We start from the raw sequence: 22,411 nt of genomic DNA, 5'->3' as shown, positions 1-22,411 counted from the left end.
GGGTGGAAGGTTGGGCCTGGGTGGGTTCTCTTTTGGAGCGTCTGTGCCGTCCTGATGGACCGAATGGCCTCTCCCGGCACTGTGGTAAAGTGAAATACCAGACCTGATGTAGTGTCTGGTGTTTACCACAGGGCGGTGCTCTGCTACAATATTACCTCAATAAACACCAAACTAAACCTATCAGATTCCAGCCAAACACCCGGATTGTAAAGAACCAGGATCAGTCGATGCTCCGTGTTCTCCGAGCTTTCTCTCCTCTCCTGCTCCTGTGTTGGTTGCGTTGACATCTCATCCCAGTGCTCACCATCCATGCGCTCATTCAGCCCCATTGTATTTCCATCCAGAATCCATTCACACCCACTCTCCCAACACCCTTTCAAAGGGAAATACTGTGCTGCTGGACATACACTCACCCGCACACACAGACACACACACACTCACACACTCATACACCCACACACACAGACACGCACACACTCACACAGACACACACGCACAGACACACACACACACACACACACACTCACACAGACACACACGCACACACACACATGCACACACACACAGACACACACACTCCCACACGGACAGACACACACGCACAGACACACACGCACATACACACAGACACACACACACAGACACACACACACACTCCCACACGCACAGACACACAAGCACAGACACACACTCACACACACACCCACACGCACAGACACACACGCACAGACACACCACACACGCACACACACTCACACTCCCACACGCTCAGACACACACGCACAGACACACACACTCACACGCACAGACCCACACGCACAGACCCACACGCACAGACCCACACGCACAGACCCACACGCACAGACACACACGCACAGAAACACACGCACAGACACAGACACACACACTCACACTCCCACACGCACAGACACACATGCACAGACGCACAGACACATACACACTCTCACACACATGCACACGCAGACACACACCCACAGACACACACACACACTCACACCCACACGCACAGACACACATGCACAGACACACCACACACACACTCACACTCCCACACACACAGACACACACGCACAGACACACACATGCACACGCACAGACACACACCCACAGACACACACGCACACACACAAAGCCTGACACACACACCCACATACATTAGGGCGGCACGGTTAGCACTGCTGCCTCATAGCACCAGGGACCCGGGTTCAATTCCCGGCTTGGGTCGCTATCTGTGTGTGGAGTTTGCATGTTCTCCCCGTGTCTGCGTGGGTTTCCTCCGGGTGCTCTGATTTCCTCCCACAATCTGAAAGACGTGCTGGTTCGGTGCATTGGCCATGCTAAATTCTCCCTCAGTGTACCCGAACAGGCGCCGGAGTGTGGCGATGAGGGGATTTTCACAGTAAAATAATAGCAAATTGGATTATTATCTAAATGGAAAAAAATTATAACATGCTACTGTGCAGAGGGACCTGGGGGTCCTTGTGCATGAGCCGCAAAAACCCAGTCTGCAGGTGATTCATTTTGGTAGGACTAATTTAAATGTGGATTACAGGGTCAAAGGTAGGGTTCTGAAGACTGTGGAGGAACAGAGAGATCTTGGGGTCCATATCCACAGATCTCTAAAGCTTGCCACTCAAGTGGATAGAGCTGTGAAGAAGGCCTATAGTGTGTTAGCTTTTATTAACAGGGGGTTGGAGTTTAAGAGCTGTGGGGTTATGCTGCAACTGTACAGGACCTTGGTGAGACCACATTTGGAATATTGTGTGCAGTTCTGGTCACCTCATTATAAGAAGGATGTGGAAGTGCTGGGAAGAGTGCAGAGGAGATTTACCAGGATGCTGCCTGGTTTGGAGGGTAGGTCTTATGAGGAAAGGTTGAGGGAGCTAGGGCTGTTCTCTCTGGAGCGGAGGAGGCTGAGGGGAGACTTAATAGAGGTTTATAAAATGATGAAGGGGATAGATAGAGTGAACGTTCAAAGACTATTTCCTCGGGTGGGGATGGAGCTATTACAAGGGGGCATATCTGTATTGTTCGTGGTGGGAGATATAGGAAGGATATCAGAGGTAGGTTCTTTACGCAGAGAGTGGTTGGGGTGTGGAATGGACTACCTGCTGTGATAGTGGAGTCAGACACTTTAGGAACATTTAAGCGGTTATTGGATAGGCACATGGAGCACACCAGGATGATAGGGAGTGGGATAGCTTGATCTTGGTTTCAGATAAAGCTCGGCACAACATCGTGGGCTGAAGGGCCTGTTCTGTGCTGTACTGTTCTATGTTCTATGTTGGTGCAGGTGATCAAGAAGGCAAATGGGATGTTGGCCTATATCGCAAGGGGGATAGAATATAAAAGCAGAGATGTCTTGCTGCATCTATACAGGGCATTGGTGAGGCCGCAGCTGGAATACTGTGTGCAGTATTGGTCCCCTTATTTGCCGAAGGATATATTGGCCTTGGAGGGAGTGCAGAGAAGGTCCACCAGGTTGATACCGGAGATGAGGGGTGTTGATTATGAGGAGAGACTGAGCAGATTGGGTTTGTACTCATTGGAATTTAGAAGGCTGAGGGGTGATCTTATAGAGACCTTTAAGATAATGAAGGGGCTGGATAGGGTAGAGGTGGAGAGATTCTTTCCACTTAGAAAGGAAGCTAGAACTAGAGGGCACAGCCTCAAAATAAAGGGGGGGTCAGTTTAGGACAGAGTTGAGGAGGAACTTCTTCTCTCAGAGGGTGGTGAATCTCTGGAATTCTCTGCCCACTGAAGTGGTGGAGGCTACCTCGTTGAATATGTTTAAATCACGGATAGATGGATTCCTGATCGGTAAGGGAATTAGGGGTTATAGGGATCAGGCGGGTAAGTGGAACTGATCTACTTCAGATCAGCCATGATCTTATTGAATGGCGGGGCAGGCTCGAGGGGCTAGGTGCCCTACTCCTGCTCCTATTTCTTATGTTCTTATTGCAGTGTTAATGTAAGGCTACTTGTAACACTCATAAATAAACTTTTTAAACTTTAACACACACATCCAGCACACAGACACAAACCCACACTGACACAAACCCACACTGACACACAACCACACACACACACAGGCACACCCATACACTGACATACATACAGACAGGCACACGCACACACTCACATACACTCATACATGGGAGAGTATGAGATGGGACCTCCCAGCCTCCCTGATCTGGGGCAGTCCAGTTAGTGGTCAATCCCCCTGTAACTGGGCTCAGTAACTCCTCCAAGCTGTTGACATCAGTATTTAAATGTAAGTGTTGATTGTTGGAGTACAATAATGTAAAGACACTGAAGTTATTTTTAAAACTCATTGATGGAGAAAATTGTTTTCTTTAAACTCAATCAAGTTATTTTCCCATGATAATCTAAGTATGTTTATTTATAGCCACTGGAATCGAGTGGAAGGATTACTGTCTTTAGAAGCAAGGTTAACATTCTGCTGTGTATAAATACTGTTCCACATAATCATCCTGAAGGGGATAGTCCTCTCTTTCTCTTCCCCTCTGCCTTTTCTCACGCTCTCTCTCCACGCTCCCCCCACCCCCATGTTTCCCAGTCTCTCTGTTTTGGTATTCCCCCACGGACACTCTTCCCTTTCTCATTTCCCTCTACATTCCCTCCTGTCTCCTGGTTCTGTTTCTTCCAACCACACGCTGCTTTCCCTTTAACTCCATTTCTCCATTTTCCCTTTCTCCCCCAGTTTCTTCTCCGTCTTTAATTCTTCACTTCTTGTTCTTATTCTCTTGTTTTTTTTCTCTTTTTGCTCTCAACTCTATTCTCCTTGTGTCCCCTCATCTCCCAGTCCCCACAATCTCACAGTGCCCCCCACAGTCTCCCGCAATCTCCGTCTCCCCGAATTTTCCCATTCCCCCCAATCTCTCTGTCTCCCCTATCTTCATCCCCCCGTCTCCCCTCCAGTCTCCCCCCCCCCCAGTCTCCCCCCCCCCCCCCAGTCTCCGCCCCCCAGTCTCCACCCCCAGTCTCCCCCCCCACCAGTCTCCCCCCCCCCCCCCCCCCCCCGGTCTCCCTCCAGTCTCTCCTTGTCTCTCCCTGTCTCTCCCAGTCTCCCCCCAGTCTCTCCCTGTCTCCCCCCAGTCTCTCCCTGTCTTCCCCCAGTCTCTCCCTGTCTCCCCCCAGTCTCTCCCTGTCTCCCCCCAGTCTCTCCCTGTCTCCCCCCAGTCTCTCCCTGTCTCCCCCCAGTCTCTCCCTGTCTCCCCCCAGTCTCTCCCTGTCTCCCCCCAGTCTCTCCGTCTCCCCCCAGTCTCTCCCTGTCCACCCCAAATCCCCCTGTACCCACCAATCTCTCTATGACATCTCTCTCTCTCTGCCTCCCTCTCTATCTCCCCATCCCTTCCTGCTCCTACCTTTGCAGTCCCTCTCATCCTCATTTTCTCTTTTTCCCAATTTCTTTATAACTTAATTTCTCCATCTGCCTCTCCCTGGCAAAGCCCTCTCCTCCCTGTTTATGTTCACCATGTTCTCCCCCATTTCCTCTCTCTCTCTGTTTCTTTCTATCTGTCTTCCTTTACCGCGCTCTGCCTATCTCTCTCAGTCCTCCTAGATGACTGGTTTTCACGAGTGTCGGATAATCCAGCTGCCCAGTTCTGTGATGACCTTTCTCACGATTCCCAGCTGCCTTCCCCCCTGGTGCTGGTTCCAATCTTGGATCGGGGAGTCCAGCATCCATGGCTGGAATTCTCCCGCCGTTTGAGCCCCGCCGCTGCTGCCAACGAGAACGGAGAATTTGGTGCTCAGCCAAACCTCCGTTCACTGCAGCGGGACTGGAGAATCCCAGCCGCCGGAGAGTCCCAGCCACGGGCAAGGCCGGAGACTCCCAGCCATGGGCGGGGCCGGAGAATCCCAGCCACGGACGGGGCCAGAGAATCCCAGCCACGGACGGGGCCAGAGAATCCCAGCCGTGGGCGGGGCCGGAGAATCCCAGCCACAGGCGAGGCCGGAGAATCCCAGCCGCAGACGGGGCTGGAGAATCCCAGCCGCGGACGAGGCCAGAGAATCCCAGCCGCAGGCGGGGCTGGAGAATCCCAGCCGCGGACGAGGCCAGAGAATCCCAGCCGCAGGCGGGGCTGGAGAATCCCAGCTGCGTGGTTGCAGCAGAAATCTGCATTTGCGTAGCACCCACTGATATAGAAAAAGCTGCCAAACCACTTCCCACTTGTCTTGTTAGAAGAAAAAAAAATTAACTCAAGAGCCAAAGATGGGGACATTAGAGGTGCCGGATGCTCGGACAGAAAGGCAGGAGCTAAGGAGTGTCTTAAAGGAGGAGAAAGTGAAGAGATGGAGAAGCTTAGGAAAGACTATTCCTGACCTTGGAGTTTAGGCTGCTGGAGACACAGCCTCCACCGTGGGAGAAAGGAAGTGGAGGGACGTTTAGAAGCTTAGAACGAGACAAAGCTTTACCCAAAGGCAGTCTTGTAGACTTGGACTTACGATTCTGCCATTACGTGGGGAGCCAGTCCTGGGATCTGGCTCGAAGGTACTGACATCCCAGAATCAGGACAAAGAACATAGAACATAGAACATTACAGCACAGTACAGGCCCTTCGGCCCTCGATCAGGACAAAGTGCCACCATGAGAATAATCAGACAGAGGGGATGAAAGTGGGACTGATTTCCCCGAGTTGAGAAAAGAACACTGGCCGGCCTGTTGGTGATCCACATCTTTAATAAACAACATTTCATGTCCCGTTTCCCCAGCATGTCAGTCCCAATTACACCCCCCAGTGCTGCTGCCAAACGGCTTTCTAAAAAAATAAATACTACGCGCCGTGTCTCAGCGATGCCGCGATATTTAGTCCTCATTCAGCAAGTCTGGACTGAGTTTGTTGCTGTGCATCTCACGCCTGTTACCCTGATGTTGTTCCGGGGAGTTATAGCCCTCGTGGATTTACGGTTTGCAGGGGCAGGACTGGATGTTTGGGGACAAAGCATCGAGAGCAATCTGACTCTGTGCTCTCTGTCCCTTTGGAATCTCATCATGAACTCTTCCCAGAGGAGAATGGATATGAGTATATATTGTTCAGGAATATTTTCAGTTCTTTTTGTCCATTCAATTAAATAGATGGAAAATCAGGGACAGAAAATTCCCAGTTTTCTGGTGTGTTCTCGCCATTTGTTCACCAAATGTTTACCACCGGCAATACCTGGACAGGCTTGGTCACGTATAACTCGATCACTGCACTAGTGTGTGTGTGTGTCTGTGTTATGTGTGTGATGTGTGCGTATTTGTGTGTTGTGTGCATGCGCGCATGGTGTGTGTGTTTGTGTGTTCGTGTGTGTGTGCGTGGTTGTGTTTGTGTTTGCATACGTTTAAGCTTGTGTGTATGCATGTGTATGTGCGTGTTTATGTGTGTTGTATGTTATTTGTGTTGGATTGTGTGCATGCATGCAAGCGTGTGTGTTCTTGCGTGTGTGTTCTTGCGTGTGTGTTCTTGCGTGTGTGTGTTCTTGCGTGTGTGTGTTCTTGCGTGTGTGTGTTCTTGCGTGTGTGTTCTTGCGTGTGTGTGTTCTTGCGTGTGTGTGTTCTTGTGTGCGTGTGTTCATGCGTGCGTGCGTGTGTTCGTGCGGCGTGTGTTCGTGCGGCGTGTGTTCGTGCGGCGTGTGTTCATGCGTGTGTGTTCATGCGCGTGCGTGGTCATGCGCGTGCGTGTTCATGCGCGTGCGTGTTCATGCGTGTGTGTGCGTGTTCATGCGCGTGTGTTCATGTGTGTGTGCGTGTTCATGTATGTGTGTTCATGCGCATGTGTGTTCATGCGCGTGTGTGTTCATGCGCGTGTGTGTTCATGCGCGTGTGTGTTCATGCGTGTGTGTGTTCATGCGCGTGTGTGTTCATGCGCGTATGTGTTCATGCGCGTGCGTGTTCATGCGTGCGTGTTCATGCGTGCGTGTTCATGTGTGTGCGTGTTCATGTATGTATGTATGTGTGTGTGTGCGTGTGGAACAAAGCTTGACGTCGGTTTTGTTAAAATGCCATTCTGTTTCTTTCCCTGACCCCAACCCCAACCCCAGGGCTCAGCTTATCCTCCCCCACTGCCACCTGTGACTCCATCAGTGTGACAACCCCCAGCTTAGGCAGCCAGGGTCGCGCCGAGGTCTCCTCTCCCACCCTGATCTCCGGCTTGATCACCCATCACGGCATGGACCCGGCACACTCCAGCAAGAACGGCCTGGCCAGCACCCTGAAGATCGAGCGAGGCAGGAAGAAGATCAAGGGCGAGAACTGCATCGGGCCCCCTGTGCTTGTGGTGCCGTATCCCATACTGGCATCGGGCAACGAATCCGCTAAGGATGGAAAAACGTACAGGTTGGAGAATGTCCATTCCTCAAACTGAGACCTCCCAAACCCGTGGGATGCAGGATGCCCCAGTGAGGAGCAGTGAGGTTGGGGTGTGGGCGCACTCGGTGGCTGCAAAGCCAATCATTGTCCTCAATGTTGGCGTGTGGGATGAAGGGTGGAGAGTAGGCAGAAAGTCAGAGGTCAGCAAACTCTGTGTACAACTGCTGAAGGGGCAAAAACGCCAGCGATAAGTTTCAAACCCCGGCCTGTTTTAAAGATTGGCAAGTTTTTAAATCACTCTGAACATGTCGTGTCCCCTTTCCAGCACAGTGGGCCAAAACTTGTCTCCGGTTCCAGATGGTTGAGTTGTTCATGATGCGACTCCTTGCCATTGAAACAACAGTTGTAGCAACTTGTCCCACACACACACTAAGACGTGTCTTTCCTAACCTGACACTTCTACCAATGACTAACAGGACTCATAGAATTGTACAGCACAGAAGGAGGCCATTTGGCCCATCCTGCCTATGCAGAGCTCTATGAAAGACTTCCTGGTTGTCTCTGCTCCTTCCCCAACTGCAAAGTTTTCTTTTTCAACTATGCATCCAGTTCCTTTTTAGAAACATAGAAAAGGAACGATCCAATCTGCTTCCGCTACCCTCTCAGGCAGCGTTCCAGATTGCAATCAGTCACTGTGTTTAAGGAAAAAGATTCCCCCCTAGTTCCTTTGACAATTGTCTTGAGTCTCTTATCTCTGGTTACTGACCCTCCCATTCAGTGGAAACCGTTTTCCTCTTGTTGACTCGATTGAAACCCCTCTGAGTTGCTGAAATGTGTTAGAATGCTTACCAGTGAGAGCGGGCAGTGGGTGTCCAGATACATGGTCCCCTGTCCCAGGCAGTAGCCCATCCTCGAAGCACTAAAGTCTTCATTCCAGAGGAAATGCTTCAGATCCTAGTCCACTTTGCCCAACATTTCATAATGGGGGTCCACCATTCAAGAGAACTCCCTACTATGGGATGGAGCGCATTTTAGCATAAGATCCCCACCCATCTCCTCATCGAAGAGTGAACCTTGCCATTCTAGAGCAACTCGTCATTGGACAACATTCCATTCCAATGTTCATAGAATCTCTACAGTGCAGAAGAAGGCCATTCAGCCCATCCAGCCTGCACTGACAACAATCCCCTGACACTAAGGGGCAATTTAGCATGGCCAATCCACCTAACCTGGGCATCTTTGGAGTGTGGGAGGGAACCAGAGCATTCGGAGGAAACCCACGCAGACAAGGGGAGAACGTGTAAACTCCACACAGACAGTCACCCGAGGCCAGAATTGACCCCGGATCGCTGGTGCCGTGAGGCAGCAGTGCTAATGTTGGTCCGCCCCTCGAGACCAGGAAGAGTTCCCTATTCCGATATAGATCTCCAATCTCACAATCCCGAAAAGGACTCCTTTTCTCCTTGGCACATTTCCCAGTTGGCCGGATGTTGACCTGTGACCCATGGCTGCGTGGCCTGCTGTGGGAAGAGAATAGTAGGGCCTTGCGCACCTGTTGCTCTACTCAGGTGGCCCATCTTTACGTCCAAGCTTAGTGGCTGTTCTTTCTGTGTCGAGACCCTTGAGTGACCATAGACGCTATCAGAATGCAGCTGTAGTGTAGTCTGCGCAAGTGCCTACTTTTCAGAGCCGGGGGGGGTGGGGGGCCCCTGAGTAACAGCAGGATCTGGAAGGTCGGCTGACTTTGTTCTCAGTCGCCCCGGACACTGAGACCAACTGTAGCTCCCTTACTGCCTCAAGTAACAAAGAGATCAGGAAAGGCCGTTTAAATGGGGCACAGGCTGACGTTTGTGGAGCCCGTCACCAAATTCGTGTCAGCGTCTTCGAGAGAGGGCCCGGGGCTCCGGAAAGCGAGTTGAGAAATTTTGGCTGTTTTTTTTTCCCCTAACGCGATCCTGTTTCTGCCTCTGCCGCCCAGGTGCAAAATCTGCCCTTTGACCTTCTTCTCCAAGTCCGAGATGCAAATTCATTCAAAGTCGCACACGGAAGCGAAACCTCACAAGTGTCCGCACTGCTCCAAGTCCTTTGCCAACGCCTCCTACCTGGCTCAACATCTGCGGATCCACCTCGGAGTCAAACCCTATCACTGCTCCTACTGCGAGAAATCCTTCCGCCAGCTCTCTCACTTGCAGCAGCACACAAGGTGGGCGAACTACATTCTCAAAGTTTATTTTTTTTAAAGTTTTTTTATTGTTTAATAAAAGCAAATTACTGCGGATGCTGGAATCTGAAACCAAAAGAGAAAATGGTGGAAAATCTCAGCAGGTCTGGCAGCATCTGTTAAGGAGAGAAACAGAACTGACATTTCGAGTCCGGATGACCCTTTGTCAAAGGCTTAACATTAACACTGCAATGAAGTTACTGTGAAAATCCCCAAGTAGCCACACTCCGGCGCCTGTTCGGGTACACTGAGGGAGAATTTATCATGGCCTAACCAGCATGTCTTTGGGACTGTGGGAGGAAACCGGAGCACCCGGAGGAAACCCACGCAGACACAGGGAGAACATGCAGACTCCGCACAGACGGTGACCCGAGGCCGGAATTGAACCCGGGTCCCTGGCGCTGTGAGGCAGCAGTGCTGACCACTGTGCCACCGTGCCAGTTCTTTGTGGAACTGTGATTCTGCCTTGATGAACTTGTCAGCAAGGTTACACTTTTAATTCCATTTATATCGTCATCCCGCCCACTCTGTTTTTCCCCCAGGTGGTCACACCTCTTCCCAATGCTGGCTTTAACTATTATTGGTGAATGTAGGATATAAAATCAACAATGTTTCAGATTAGTCTGCAGGATGAATGGCCCTATGAGAAAGATGGAGGAAATGGTTGGAACAGGAGTGTAGTTAATTGGAAATAGTTTCCCAGCCCCAATTAACACTAAACCATTGATCCGTTAGTTTTTTTGTCTTATCTTTTCCTGTACAGAAATGTATGGTTTCCAAATGGCAACACCAGAGTGCCTCACAGCGCCAGGGACCCGGGTTCAATTCCGGCCTTGGGTCACTGTCTGTGTGGAGTTTGCACGTTCTCCCCGTGTCTGCGTGGGTTTCCTCCGGGTGCTCCGGTTTCCACCCACAGTCCCAAGTGAATTGCGTTGAATCTGGAGCTCAGTGTGTGCGAAAACACAGCTTTAGACTTGCACCTAGATCTTGGAACATTTCTGGGGCAGCCCTGTTATGGGCGGGAGAGAGGTGGTGGGTTAGAAAATAGGAGCAGGAAAAGGTCATTTTTCCCTTTGAGCTTACTCTGCCATTCATGGCTCATCCTCTATCTCATCACCGTACTCACACACTCTCCCCATATCCCTTGGCACCTTTGGAGTGTAGAAATCTATCTGCTTCCTTCTGAGATATATTCAGTCACTTGGCCTCCACAGCCTTCTGTGGCAGAGAATTCCACAGGGTTCACCACCCTCTGAGTCAAAAGGTTTCTCCTCACCTCAGTTCTAAATGGCCCATCTCGTGTCCTGAGACTGTGAGCCTCAGACCCTCCCAGCTGGAGGAAACATCATCCCTGCATCCAGTCTGTCTGTGCCTGTCAGAATTTTTAACTTGTCCCCTTTCCTCCTCACCTGTCTCAGTTGTCTGCAATATATTTCTTTAATTTATTAGTGTCACAGGTAGGTTTACATTAACACTGCAATGAAGTTACTGTGAAAATCCCCTTGCCACACTCCGGCACCTGTTTGGGTACACTGAGGGAGAATTTAGCACGGCCATTGCACCTAACCAGCACGTCCTTCAGACTGTGGGAGGAAACTGGAGGACCCGGAGGAAACCCACGCAGACACGGGGAGAACGTGCAGACTCCGCATAGACTGTTACCCAAGCCGGGAATTGAACCCGGGTCCCTGGCGCTGTGAGGCAGCAGTGCTAACCATTGTGCCACCATGCTGTCCCATGATGTTTGTTTAGAGGGAGTGTTCTATTTTAGGTGTTGTGATTCTTCGGGTGGAATTTTCCAGTCCCACCTGCCACGAGAATTGTAGCAGGTGGAACATGGACCATGCAAAGGTCCATTGATCTCAGACGGAATTTTCTGGCCTTGGGGTGAGTGTGGCTGGAATATCCCGCCCTTAGGGACCGACACAAAGCTGACTTTTTGGTAAGTTTAAATCAGAAGAAAAGATAACGGATGGAATTTTCCCAAATATTTTGAGTGTGAGGCTCTGATTGAAAGTGGGCCTGTAGCTCTCCGATTGCACAGCGAGGTTATAGTCCAGATTTTCAAGTGAATCTTATGAGAAATTGGCAGAGTGTCAAGTTCTGGTGAGAAAACTGGAACAGTCCAACTCCACAGGCCAGTTTTCTCTCCAGATCTTGTCCCTTTCACACCCAAAAAAAAGTGGGCGAGATTTCTGCCATCGCTCCGGTGAGGTGGGCCTGATAGAGCCTGCATGTCTCCATAGAGATCGGGGCGCCGTCTTTAAAGGGCGCCCCAAACAGCACAGAAAGCAAACACCCAACCAACCCCCTCCACTACAGACACGGAGAACCCCCCCCCCTCACATGCAACGGCGCTCCAAACTCCCACCCCGAGTTTGAGACTTCTATTGCCCAGGGCGACATGGTGGCACAGTGATTAGCACTGCTGTCTCACAACGCCAGGGACCTGGGTTCAATTCCCGACTAGGGTCACCGTCTGTGTAGAGTTTGCACATTCTCCCCATGTCTGCATGGGTTTCCTCCGGGTGCTCCGGTTTCCCCCCACAGTCCGAAAGATGTGCTGCTTAGGTGGATTGGTCATGCTAAATTCTTCCTCAGTGTACCCGAACAGGCGCCGGAGTGTGGCGATGAGGGGATTTTCGCAGTAACTTCATTGCAGTATTAATGTAAGCCTACTTTCGACACTAATAAATAAACTTTTTAAACTTTTAAAAAAACTTTTCTTCAAACTTTTTTTAAAAATTCAAAGCCATTGCTACACAAAGGGGTTGGGGGGGCTGGGGGGAAGGAATGGGTGGCTGTTCACACCTGCGTGTGATAAACTGGTTTCTGCACAGCTCACAAAGTGCCATCTTTCAGACACCAAGGCCGGGATTATCCAACCACGCCCCGCGGCATTCATCCCCGCGACAGAAGCCCTTGTCATTGGCCGCCGGTGGGAACTTCCAGTCCCACCAGAATCTACAGTGTTTCGTACGGCTCACCCGCCCCATTGCCGGGAACCGGTGGCAGGGGGTTAGAAGATCCCAATGGCGGGACAGGCTGGAAAGAAATTCCACCCCAAGTCTGGCGGGGAACGGGTGATTCTATTGATTCTGAGTTTCAGTAAATACCCATCATTAGGAGGTTTAAATTCACAAGTGGTTTCACAATTTGAATGCCTATACAAGGGAGGCCATACAAAGAACAAACAAAGAACAAAGAACAGTACAGCACAGGAAACAGGCCCTTCGGCCCTCCAAGCTTGTGCCGCCCATTGGTCCAACTAGACCATTCGTTGGTATCCCTCCATTCCCAGACTGCTCAAATTCCCAGACAACCCAAATTTTTTTTTACATGTTTAGAACTTTTAAGATACTTCATTCTTTGTCTGTGCAGAAAGCACAGAAAGTGATTTTTGGACCACCTTGTCCACTTTTCAAAGTCGCATTCAAAAACTCCTCACTGCATAATGTTTACATTTTGAAAGTTCGGAATATGTTACCATCACTGGGTGTGACAAGCCCTTGTAGAAGACATCGATTGAGCTTGTGCAGCACAGTGGCACAGTGGTTAGCACTACTGCCTCACAGCGCCGGGGACCCGGGTTCAATTCCGGTCTCGGGTGACTGTGTGGAGTTTGCACATTCTCCCCGTGTCTGCGTGGGTTTCCTTTGGGTGCTCCGGTTTCCTCCCACAGTCCAAAGATGTGCGGGTTAGGTGGATTGGCCATTGCCCCTTTTCACAGCAACTTCATTGCAGTGTTAATGTAAGCCTACTTGTGACACTAATAAATAAACTTTAAACTTTTCCTGTACAAACAACTGAGTCGTGTGTTTTCCAATGCAGGATCCACACTGGGGACAGACCGTACAAATGCGCACATCCAGGCTGTGAGAAGGCTTTCACCCAGTTATCGAACCTGCAGGTCAGTAAATGAGGGAGCATCTGGTTTAGGTGCGAGCGCTGGATGGTTAAATCACTTGAACAAGGCAGGACATCAGAAACCTGTTTTGCCACAGTTGTCAAACGGGTCACCTATCCAACCAGACAGGGTCTGGGGTGAGCTAGCTGAACTCAGTTCAGGAAGGGGCAACGGGAATGGGCTTCATAGCGAAACGGGAGAAGAGTAACCTGGAGTAGCAGATGGGATGATGATTCAGCGCGGGGAGGAGGGAGAATGTACAGGATTTTCTGTTTGAACTTTAGGAAGTACAAGATGGAAAGAGCAATCACCCTAATATCAAGGGAACAGAGAGCGAGGGCAAAGTTACTGTGCAAAGCTAGAGTTTGGTGTTGGCGGAGAGAGACAGAGCAATCACTTCTCAGACAAACCTGAAAACCACATAACTCTTCCACCAGCCTACAGGCTTTTTAAACCCAAGTAGGCCTAAATTTGAACCTGGCTTCTTGCTTTACCTCAACTTCTCTTCTACTCTTGGGACCTTGCAACGGTCCTTCTTCAAGGGTCTTCTCCTCAGCTTCACCAGGAGGTTGACTCAGGAATAGTTTATGATTAAATAGAAATTCCTTGGGACTAAAGCTGGGTCCAGGTACTTCCCCACAACATGGGAGGGGTTATAGGGCAGACATCAAGATAGGCTGGTAGCAGATGTCCACCTGCCCTCTGACCTCTGACCTGATGAACAATGAGGGGAGGCGATGGTCTAATTGTATTATTGCCAGACTATTCATCCAGAAACTCAGCTAATGTTCTGCGGGATCTGGGTTCGAATCCCGCTACGGCAGATGGTGGAATTTGAATTCAATTTTTAAAAATCTGGAATTAAGAATCTACTGATGACCATGAAACCATTGTCGATTGTCGGAAAAACTAATCTGATTCACTAATGCCCTTTCAGAAAGAAATCTGCCGTCCTTACCTGGTCTGGCCTACATGTGACTCCAGAGCCACAGCAATGTGGTTGACTCTGAACTGCCCTCCCCTCGGGCACCTAGGGTTGGGCAATAAATGCTGGCCAGCCAGCGATGCCCCTGCCCCACGAATGAATAAGACGGTGAAGGTTTCACCAAAGTCATAGAATCATAGAAACCCTACAGTGCAGAAAGAGGCCATCTGGCCCAACGAGTCTGCACCGACCACAATCCCACCCAGGCCCTACCCCCTTATCCCCTCGCTAATCCCTCTAACCTACGCATCTCAGGACTCTAAGGGGCAATTTTTAGCATGGCCAATCAACCTAACCCGCACATCTTTGGACTGTGGGAGGAAACTGGAGCACCCGGAGGAAACCCACGCAAACACGAGGAGAATGTGCAAACTCCACACAGACAGTGACCCAAGCCGGGAATCGAACCCAGGTCCCTGAAGCTGTGAAGCAGCAGTGCTAACCACTGCTACCGTGCTGTCCATGGGTGAAGGGAAAGGATAGATTTGCACTAATGGAAGTTAGACCATATAATCCTGGTACAGGCCTCACTAAGGTCTGAGGCTGGCTGGTTCTGTTTGTACAAATCTTCAAAAGTTAACTCACTGGCAGGGAAGAGCTTTTGAAGGGCCTCAGGATGTGACGTCTAAATATAACTTGAGCAAGTTAAACAGGTGGACAGAGCAGTGGATTGATTCATTTTTTGGACAAATAAGAAGTGCGAGCCTCTGGCCTAGTCAAAAGGCTCTCGAATTCTTCCTGAAGGAGTAGAAAACCTGAAGCACCTCCGTAGATCAGAAGAAATATCTTCCACAGAAATGCAGATGTGGGGCATACTCTGAGCCAAAGCACTCGGGAAAGAGTCAGTTAATTGTGACATAAAAAAGCTTGATCAATATCTAGTTGGGAATGGAAATTGTGGGGCTAGGTATCCACAGGTGCTGGTGAATCTTTCCATCCTGCCCGCCATGGGAATCGTAGCAGGTTGTGGGGGGAAAGGTCTGTTGACCTCAGGTGGGATTTTTGCGGTTTTGGGGTGAGTGCAGCTGGAAAATGCTGCCCATGCAGTCACTACTGCTGTGGGGAGTCAGTGGGGCAAGGAGGGTGAATCTTGTCTGTGGGTGTGACAGGCCAGAGGTGAGGGTGGATGAATACTCTGGAGTTTTCCTTAATTAACCTCGAGCACCCAGGAATATTTAGTGCTGGATATGAATGGCGGCGGGTTGGTAAGCAGCTAAAAGAGAGGAGACGGGTGAGTGTTTCAGGCCGAACTCAATCGGTGGCACAGTGGTTAGCACTGCTTCCTCACACCACCAGGGACCCAGGTTCGATTCCCAACTTGGATCACTGTCGGTGTGGAGTTTGCACGTTCTTCCCGTGTCTGCGTGGGTTTCCTCCGGGTGCTCCGGTTTCCTCTTTCAGTCCAAAGATGTTGATTGGCCACGCTAAATTGCCCCTTAGTGTCAGGGGGACGAGCAGGGTAAATGCATGGGGTTATGGGGATAGGGCCTTGGTGGGATTGTGGTCGGTGCAGACTTGATGGGCCGAATGGCCTCCTTCTGCACTGTAGGGATTCTATGATTCAAGAGAGCTTTCTGTAGGAAAGTGAAGCAGGCTGAACAGGTTTGTGGTGAAGTGACCTGTGGATGGACAGGGATTGGCGAGCTAATGGGTCTATTGTCAAATGCCACATTGGTAGAACTTGCACCTCAACGTGAGTCGAGTCTGAGGCTCATTCTGGCATTGGGTGTATAACCCTGGCAGGACATTTCAAGGCACTACTGTGCTGCCTGAGAAATTAACAAATTTGGAGTTGCGTTAGACCACTCAGCCCCTGAAACCTGTTCCACCATACAATAAGATCATAACTGATCTAATTTTAACTTCAACTTGACATTCCTGCTTACCCCTAGTCACCTTTCACCTCCTTGCTTATCAAGAATCTATCTACCTCTGCCTTAAAGATATTTAAAGACTCTGCCACAATTAACTTTTGAGGACGAGAATTCCACAGTCCTCTGAGAGAATCTTTGTTTCCTCATCTCTGTCTTGGGTCACCACTTATTTTGAGTTGTTGATCCCGAGTTCTAGATTCCCTGACAAGAAGAAACGTCCTTTCCACATCCACCCTGCCAATTCCCCTCAGGATCTAATATTTCCTGACTGACAAGGGAGGCAATGGCATAGTGATATTGTCACTGGACTAGTATTCCAGTAACTTCATTGCAGTGTTAATGTAAACCTACTTGTGACACTAATAAATAAACTTAAACTTAACGTTCTGGGGATCGGAGTTCGAATCCCAGCACGGCAGATGGTGAAATTTGAATTTGATAAAAATCTGGAATTAGGAATCTACTGATGACCATTGTCGATTGTCGGGGAAAAACCCATCTGCTTCACTAATGTCCTTTAGGGAAGGAAATCTACCATCCTGGCCTAGCCTACATGTGACCAGGTCCACAGCAATATGATTGACTCTTAACTGCCCTCTGAAATGGCCTAGTTAGCCATTCCGTTCAAAGGCAATTAGCATTGGGCAACAAAAGTCCAAACCTTGCATCACCCGGGCACAGTGAACACCAGAGAGTCAAGACAGGTCAGCGTACAGACCCTGAAGAGTTTGGAACATTCATTAATCCTCAGAAGTCCAGTGAACTGGTCACAGACCCAAGAAATCTTCCAACGTCGAACCAAATCCCAGTCTGCCCATGCAGGGGTGGAAGGCTCCAACTGCTGGGCATTCACCCAGTTTCCAAGCCAACCCTCAGTTGACGCCATCAAAACATGGTCATCCATTTCATTTGCCTTTGTGAGACCCAGCTCCTCACACATCTGCTGCTTTATGCTTGCTGACTTTACACAAGTAACACTGCCTCAGAAGTTAACCCGCTGGCAGGTCCCTCAGGAGGTGATATGTAAACGCTGTCCCTCAGGAAGTGATATGTAAACGCTGACTTATCTTTCTCATTTTTTTCTTATTGCAGTCTCATCAACGACAGCATAATAAAGACAAGCCGTACAAATGTCCAAATTGCTACAGAGCATACTCAGACTCCGCCTCACTTCAGATCCACCTCTCTACACATACGGTTAAACACACTAAAGCCTACTGCTGCAGCATGTGTGGAAGAGCCTACACCTCAGTACGTATCGGTGACTCTCTTCCCAATGAACACTGCTTCAACCAGCGCGAGATATCAAGGAGCTTCCTTTTAAAAACATATTGACTTAATTCCATATTTTTGCCCCCAAAACACAGACTCCTGCTGATATGGGAATGATTAAATGGTGCAATGTACAGAACACCCATTAGTTCTGGGATATGGGATATTGATTAGTGCTGGGATATGGGTTATTGATTAGTGCTGGAATATGGGTTATTGATTAGTGCAGGGATATGGGATATTGATTAGTGCTGGGATATGGGATATTGATTAGTGCTGGGATATGGGATATTGATTAGTGCTGGGATATTGATTAGTGCTGGAATATTGATTAGTGCTGGGATATGGGATATTGATTAGTGCTGGGATATTGATTAGTGCTGGAATATTGATTAGTGCTGGGATATGGGATATTGATTAGTGCTGGGATATTGATTAGTGCTGGGATATGGGATGTTGATTAGTGCTGGGATATGGGATATTGATTAGTGCTGGGATATGGGTTATTGATTAGTGCAGGGATATGGGATATTGATTAGTGCTGGGATATTGATTAGTGCTGGGATATGGGATATTGATTAGTGCTGGGATATGGGATATTGATTAGTGCTGGGGTATGGGATATTGATTAGTGCTGGGATATGGGATATTGATTAGTGCTGGGATATGGGATATTGATTAGTGCTGGGATATTGATTAGTGCTGGGATATGGGATATTGATTAGTGCTGGGATATTGATTAGTGCTGGGATATTGATTAGTGCTGGGATATGGATATTGATTAGTGCTGGGATTTGGGATATTGATTAGTGCTGGGATATGGGATATTGATTAGTGCTGGGATATTGATTAGTGCTGGGATATTGATTAGTGCTGGGATATGGGATATTGATTAGTGCTGGGATATTGATTAGTGCTGGGATATGGGATATTGATTAGTGCTGGGATATGGGATATTGATTAGTGCTGGGATATGGGATATTGATTAGTGCTGGGATATTGATTAGTGCTGGGATATGGGATATTGATTAGTGCTGGGATATGGGATATTGATTAGTGCTGGGATATGGGTTATTGATTAGTGCAGGGATATGGGATATTGATTAGTGCTGGGATATTGATTAGTGCTGGGATATGGGATATTGATTAGTGCTGGGATATGGGATATTGATTAGTGCTGGGATATGGGATATTGATTAGTGCTGGGATATGGGATATTGATTAGTGCTGGGATATGGGATATTGATTAGTGCTGGGATATTGATTGGTGCTGGGATATGGGATATTGATTAGTGCTGGGATATTGATTAGTGCTGGGATATTGATTAGTGCTGGGATATGGATATTGATTAGTGCTGGGATTTGGGATATTGATTAGTGCTGGGATATGGGATATTGATTAGTGCTGGGATATTGATTAGTGCTGGGATATGGGATATTGATTAGTGCTGGGATATTGATTAGTGCTGGGATATTGATTAGTGCTGGGATATGGGATATTCATTAGTGCTGGGATATTGATTAGTGCTGGGATATGGGATATTGATTAGTGCTGGGATATGGGATATTGATTAGTGCTGGGATATGGGATATTGATTAGTGCTGGGATATGGATATTGATTAGTGCTGGGATATTGATTAGTGCTGGGATTTGGGATATTGGAAATATATCGGCCGTTCCTTCGCAGTCACTTTGTCAAAATCCTGGAATTTCTCCCCTAACGGCATTGTGGGTCAACCCACAGCACGTGGACTGCAGCGATTCAAGGAGGCAGCTCACCACCACCTTCTCTCGGGCATCTAGGGATGGGCAATAAATGCTGGCCGGCCAGTGACGTCCATGTCCCATTAATGAATTTTTAAAAAATTAAACCTCACACAGCGTTCACTGATCCCATTTCATGAAGACCCAGTGCTGAAATTGTCGATTTTTTATCATTTGCAGGAGACATACCTCATCAAGCACATGGCAAAGCATACGGCAGTGGAACACGCAATCGACACCCACTCCCCTCAGAGAACGGAATCCCCCAGCTGCCCTGTTCGGATTTCCCTTCTTTAATCGACCCCTTGTGTTTGAACTCCAGGAAGTGGACGCTCCGGGGGCATAGTTCCGGTGCTTTCTGCGGATGGATGAGGAGTTTTTTTTTTTCCTTTCCCATTTGCCTCCTCCCGCTATTTATTCAGCCTCTGAGGAGAGGGATCCAACCACAGGCAGTAACATTAGCACCGAGTTCTTAGGAGTGCCGAGACTCCCAAAGACTACGACAGCGCATTTTGAGCCGGGTGTCGTCCGTTGCCGAGGAGGTGAGTGCCTGTATCCCTCGGAGGAATGCCTTCCGTTGCTGGGCAACGGCACTGGAAGCAAGGACGTAACCTACAGACTGGTAACTTCCTCAGTAAGGGCATTGGATCCGTACTGTCTGAGACTTAATAAGCTGTGTCTGAGAGCACCACTTTTATTCGTGTTTAATACGTCTTACTATTACACAGGAAGACTAAGGAGGAAAAAAAAAGATAAGTGAATCAACTAGATATAGAATTATTAAACAGTATCTCACCTTGTTGTTCTGTGATAGTGCGACAATTCTAGTTTTCAATTATCGGTTATTAGCTAATATGAATTATTATACTAAATGTTCAGTCAATTCCCATGTGTTTAATTGACGTCTTTGCCCTACCTTCCACAGGCTCTGCATATAGGCCCAGACACAACTCATTTTTACCATGCATCCTAACCAGTTCAATACCCAATACCCACGTCCCCCCTCACAGAACATGTCTATGATGATATAGACTGCTTTAATGCCACCTGTACCGCCCCTGTGTGCTTGAGGCAAGTTACCACAAATAGCAGGAATCCATTTTGAGTGTGCCTTTAATTGCAGCGGAAGGAGGTGCCCGAGGGAAAAATGGCATCTGCAAAGCGAAAGGACTCGTATCAGTTTAATCGCGTCTCGAAGGCTGCAGATCAGGAAATAGATTCTGAGGCGTGTTGAAGACACGTGGACCCTGCCTTTGGGCAGACTGCCCCCCCCCCCGCCGGCTCGCCAGTGTTCAAACATTGTCAGTGCCATTCAGGCGGTGATCAAATCTTGCCCCAATGCCCGCTGTTTGCCACGCTTCGCCAACAAGACATCTCCACGTCCTGTTATTTGTCATTATCATGGAATCCATTGAATCTCTGCAGTGCAGAAGGAGGCCATTCGCCCCATCGAGCCTGCACCGACCACAATCCCACCCAGGCCCTATCCCTGTAACCCCACATATTCACCCTGCTAATCCCCCTGACACTAAGGGTCAATTTAAGCATGGCCAGTCAAACTAACTCGCACACCTTTGGACTGTGGGAGGAAACCGGAGCACCCGGAGGAAACCCACGCAGACCCGGGGAGGACGTGCAAACTCTACACAGGCAGTGACCTGAGGCTGGAATTGAACCTGGGTCCCTGGCGCTGTGAGGCAGCAGTGCTAACCACTGCGCCACCCATGTCCTGTCATGTTGCACCACCAATTTGTGGGTGTTTCTCTGCTGGAGTCACACCAACTCATCACCCACATCCAACCATGAGTTGTATCTTATTTTAACCATGGGTTATATCTTAAAGGGGTCACTACAAAAGTGACTGGCAAATCTCTTTTTTTGTTCCCTCCCACAAATGGATAATGTAAATCCTGCTGAAATACATCCTCATGATGTCTTTGTGACAAAGGTGCTAACAAATTCCTGGAAACAAAAGAGATTTGCCAAGTGCTCTGGCATGACGTCAGACTCCGTTTAATAAGATGGGATGACTGACCAGACTCAATTCTAGGGGTTCAAATGGTTTCTATCCAGAGAGGATGCATAATAGGTCTCCGGGAGTGCATTCTGGCCTGGAATTTAATCTCGGGGCTATAAGGTGGTTTATATATGGACCAGAACATAGGAGTGTGTTAAAGACTGGAGTCTATTCAGCAGCTCCAGATGACTTCAGTGAGCTTATGTTGTAGATGTGTGATTCATATTTAGACTTCAGACTCGGGAGTGAGTTAAAAGAATGGAATCTAATCACAGCGTAGATCAGAAAGAAGTGAAGCACAAGTTGTCTGGAGAGAAATCTGAACCCTGAGATTCAATACTGTTCCACTACCTCCGAGACCCAGAGTTGAAAAGTGTGGTAAACGAAAGGGGGTGGACTTGTAGAATCTCCCTGTGCCGTGAGGGGCCACCGATGGGAAATGGGACTGAGCATCAACTACATATTTTGGACGTAAACTGGTGGTCTCACCGGGGGGGAGATCAGGGAGGGGCACGTGCAAAGGAAAATGCCGCACTGCTGCGATTGGACTTGCTCGTCCAGGGCGGGACTGAAACATTGTTGGAGCAGAGTAGATGGAGCTTCCCTCTGCAATCTCACCATGGGAGGAGTGCTTGGGGATGACGATGGACAATCGCTGAAGGTGGAATCAAGTACTGACGGCTGTGGACTGCGGCAGAGAGGGACTCAGCAGCATACAGCTGGCCAGATGTGCACCTATGGGTCTATAATGAGTGGTAGAGCACACCACAGGACACTGCAATCTTGGGGTTTGCTGAACAACTCTTAGACATCCAATGCGCCCAATTGTGCTGGTCCTGATTATTCATGTCCTCTGTTTTTTTTTAAATTAAGATCCGTATGTCATCTTTTCATAGTGTTATTTCAAAAAGATTTATACAACAGAGTCAATGATAGTAAGCTTTTCTTTAATTTTTTATATATTATATATATTATATATATATAAATATGTGTAATTCATATAAACCCCGAGGGAATGTCATTCTTAGCCT

The 22,411-nt window shown here is 48.8% G+C and overlaps 1 protein-coding gene across 2 annotated transcripts in view; it reads left to right on the top strand.

Annotated features, from left to right (window-relative positions):
* The window catches only part of LOC144509986 (zinc finger protein 362-like), a 103,274-nt gene extending 81,450 nt beyond the window's left edge, over positions 1–21,824 (top strand). For both annotated transcript variants that reach the window (XM_078239062.1, XM_078239063.1), the window contains exons 4-8: positions 7,072–7,366; positions 9,318–9,542; positions 13,392–13,470; positions 17,419–17,577; positions 19,544–21,824. In XM_078239062.1, coding sequence (XP_078095188.1) covers positions 7,072–7,366; positions 9,318–9,542; positions 13,392–13,470; positions 17,419–17,577; positions 19,544–19,660 — 875 coding nt within the window. In that variant the 3' untranslated portion in view covers positions 19,661–21,824. The remainder of the gene's footprint in view (positions 1–7,071; positions 7,367–9,317; positions 9,543–13,391; positions 13,471–17,418; positions 17,578–19,543) is intronic.
* The last annotated feature ends 587 nt before the right edge of the window (positions 21,825–22,411 follow it).

The sequence above is a fragment of the Mustelus asterias genome, chromosome 22, assembly GCF_964213995.1.
Source record: "Mustelus asterias chromosome 22, sMusAst1.hap1.1, whole genome shotgun sequence".
NCBI lineage: Eukaryota > Metazoa > Chordata > Chondrichthyes > Carcharhiniformes > Triakidae > Mustelus > Mustelus asterias.
Note: the sequence above shows the minus strand (reverse complement) of the source record. Positions and strands in the feature narration are given on the sequence as shown.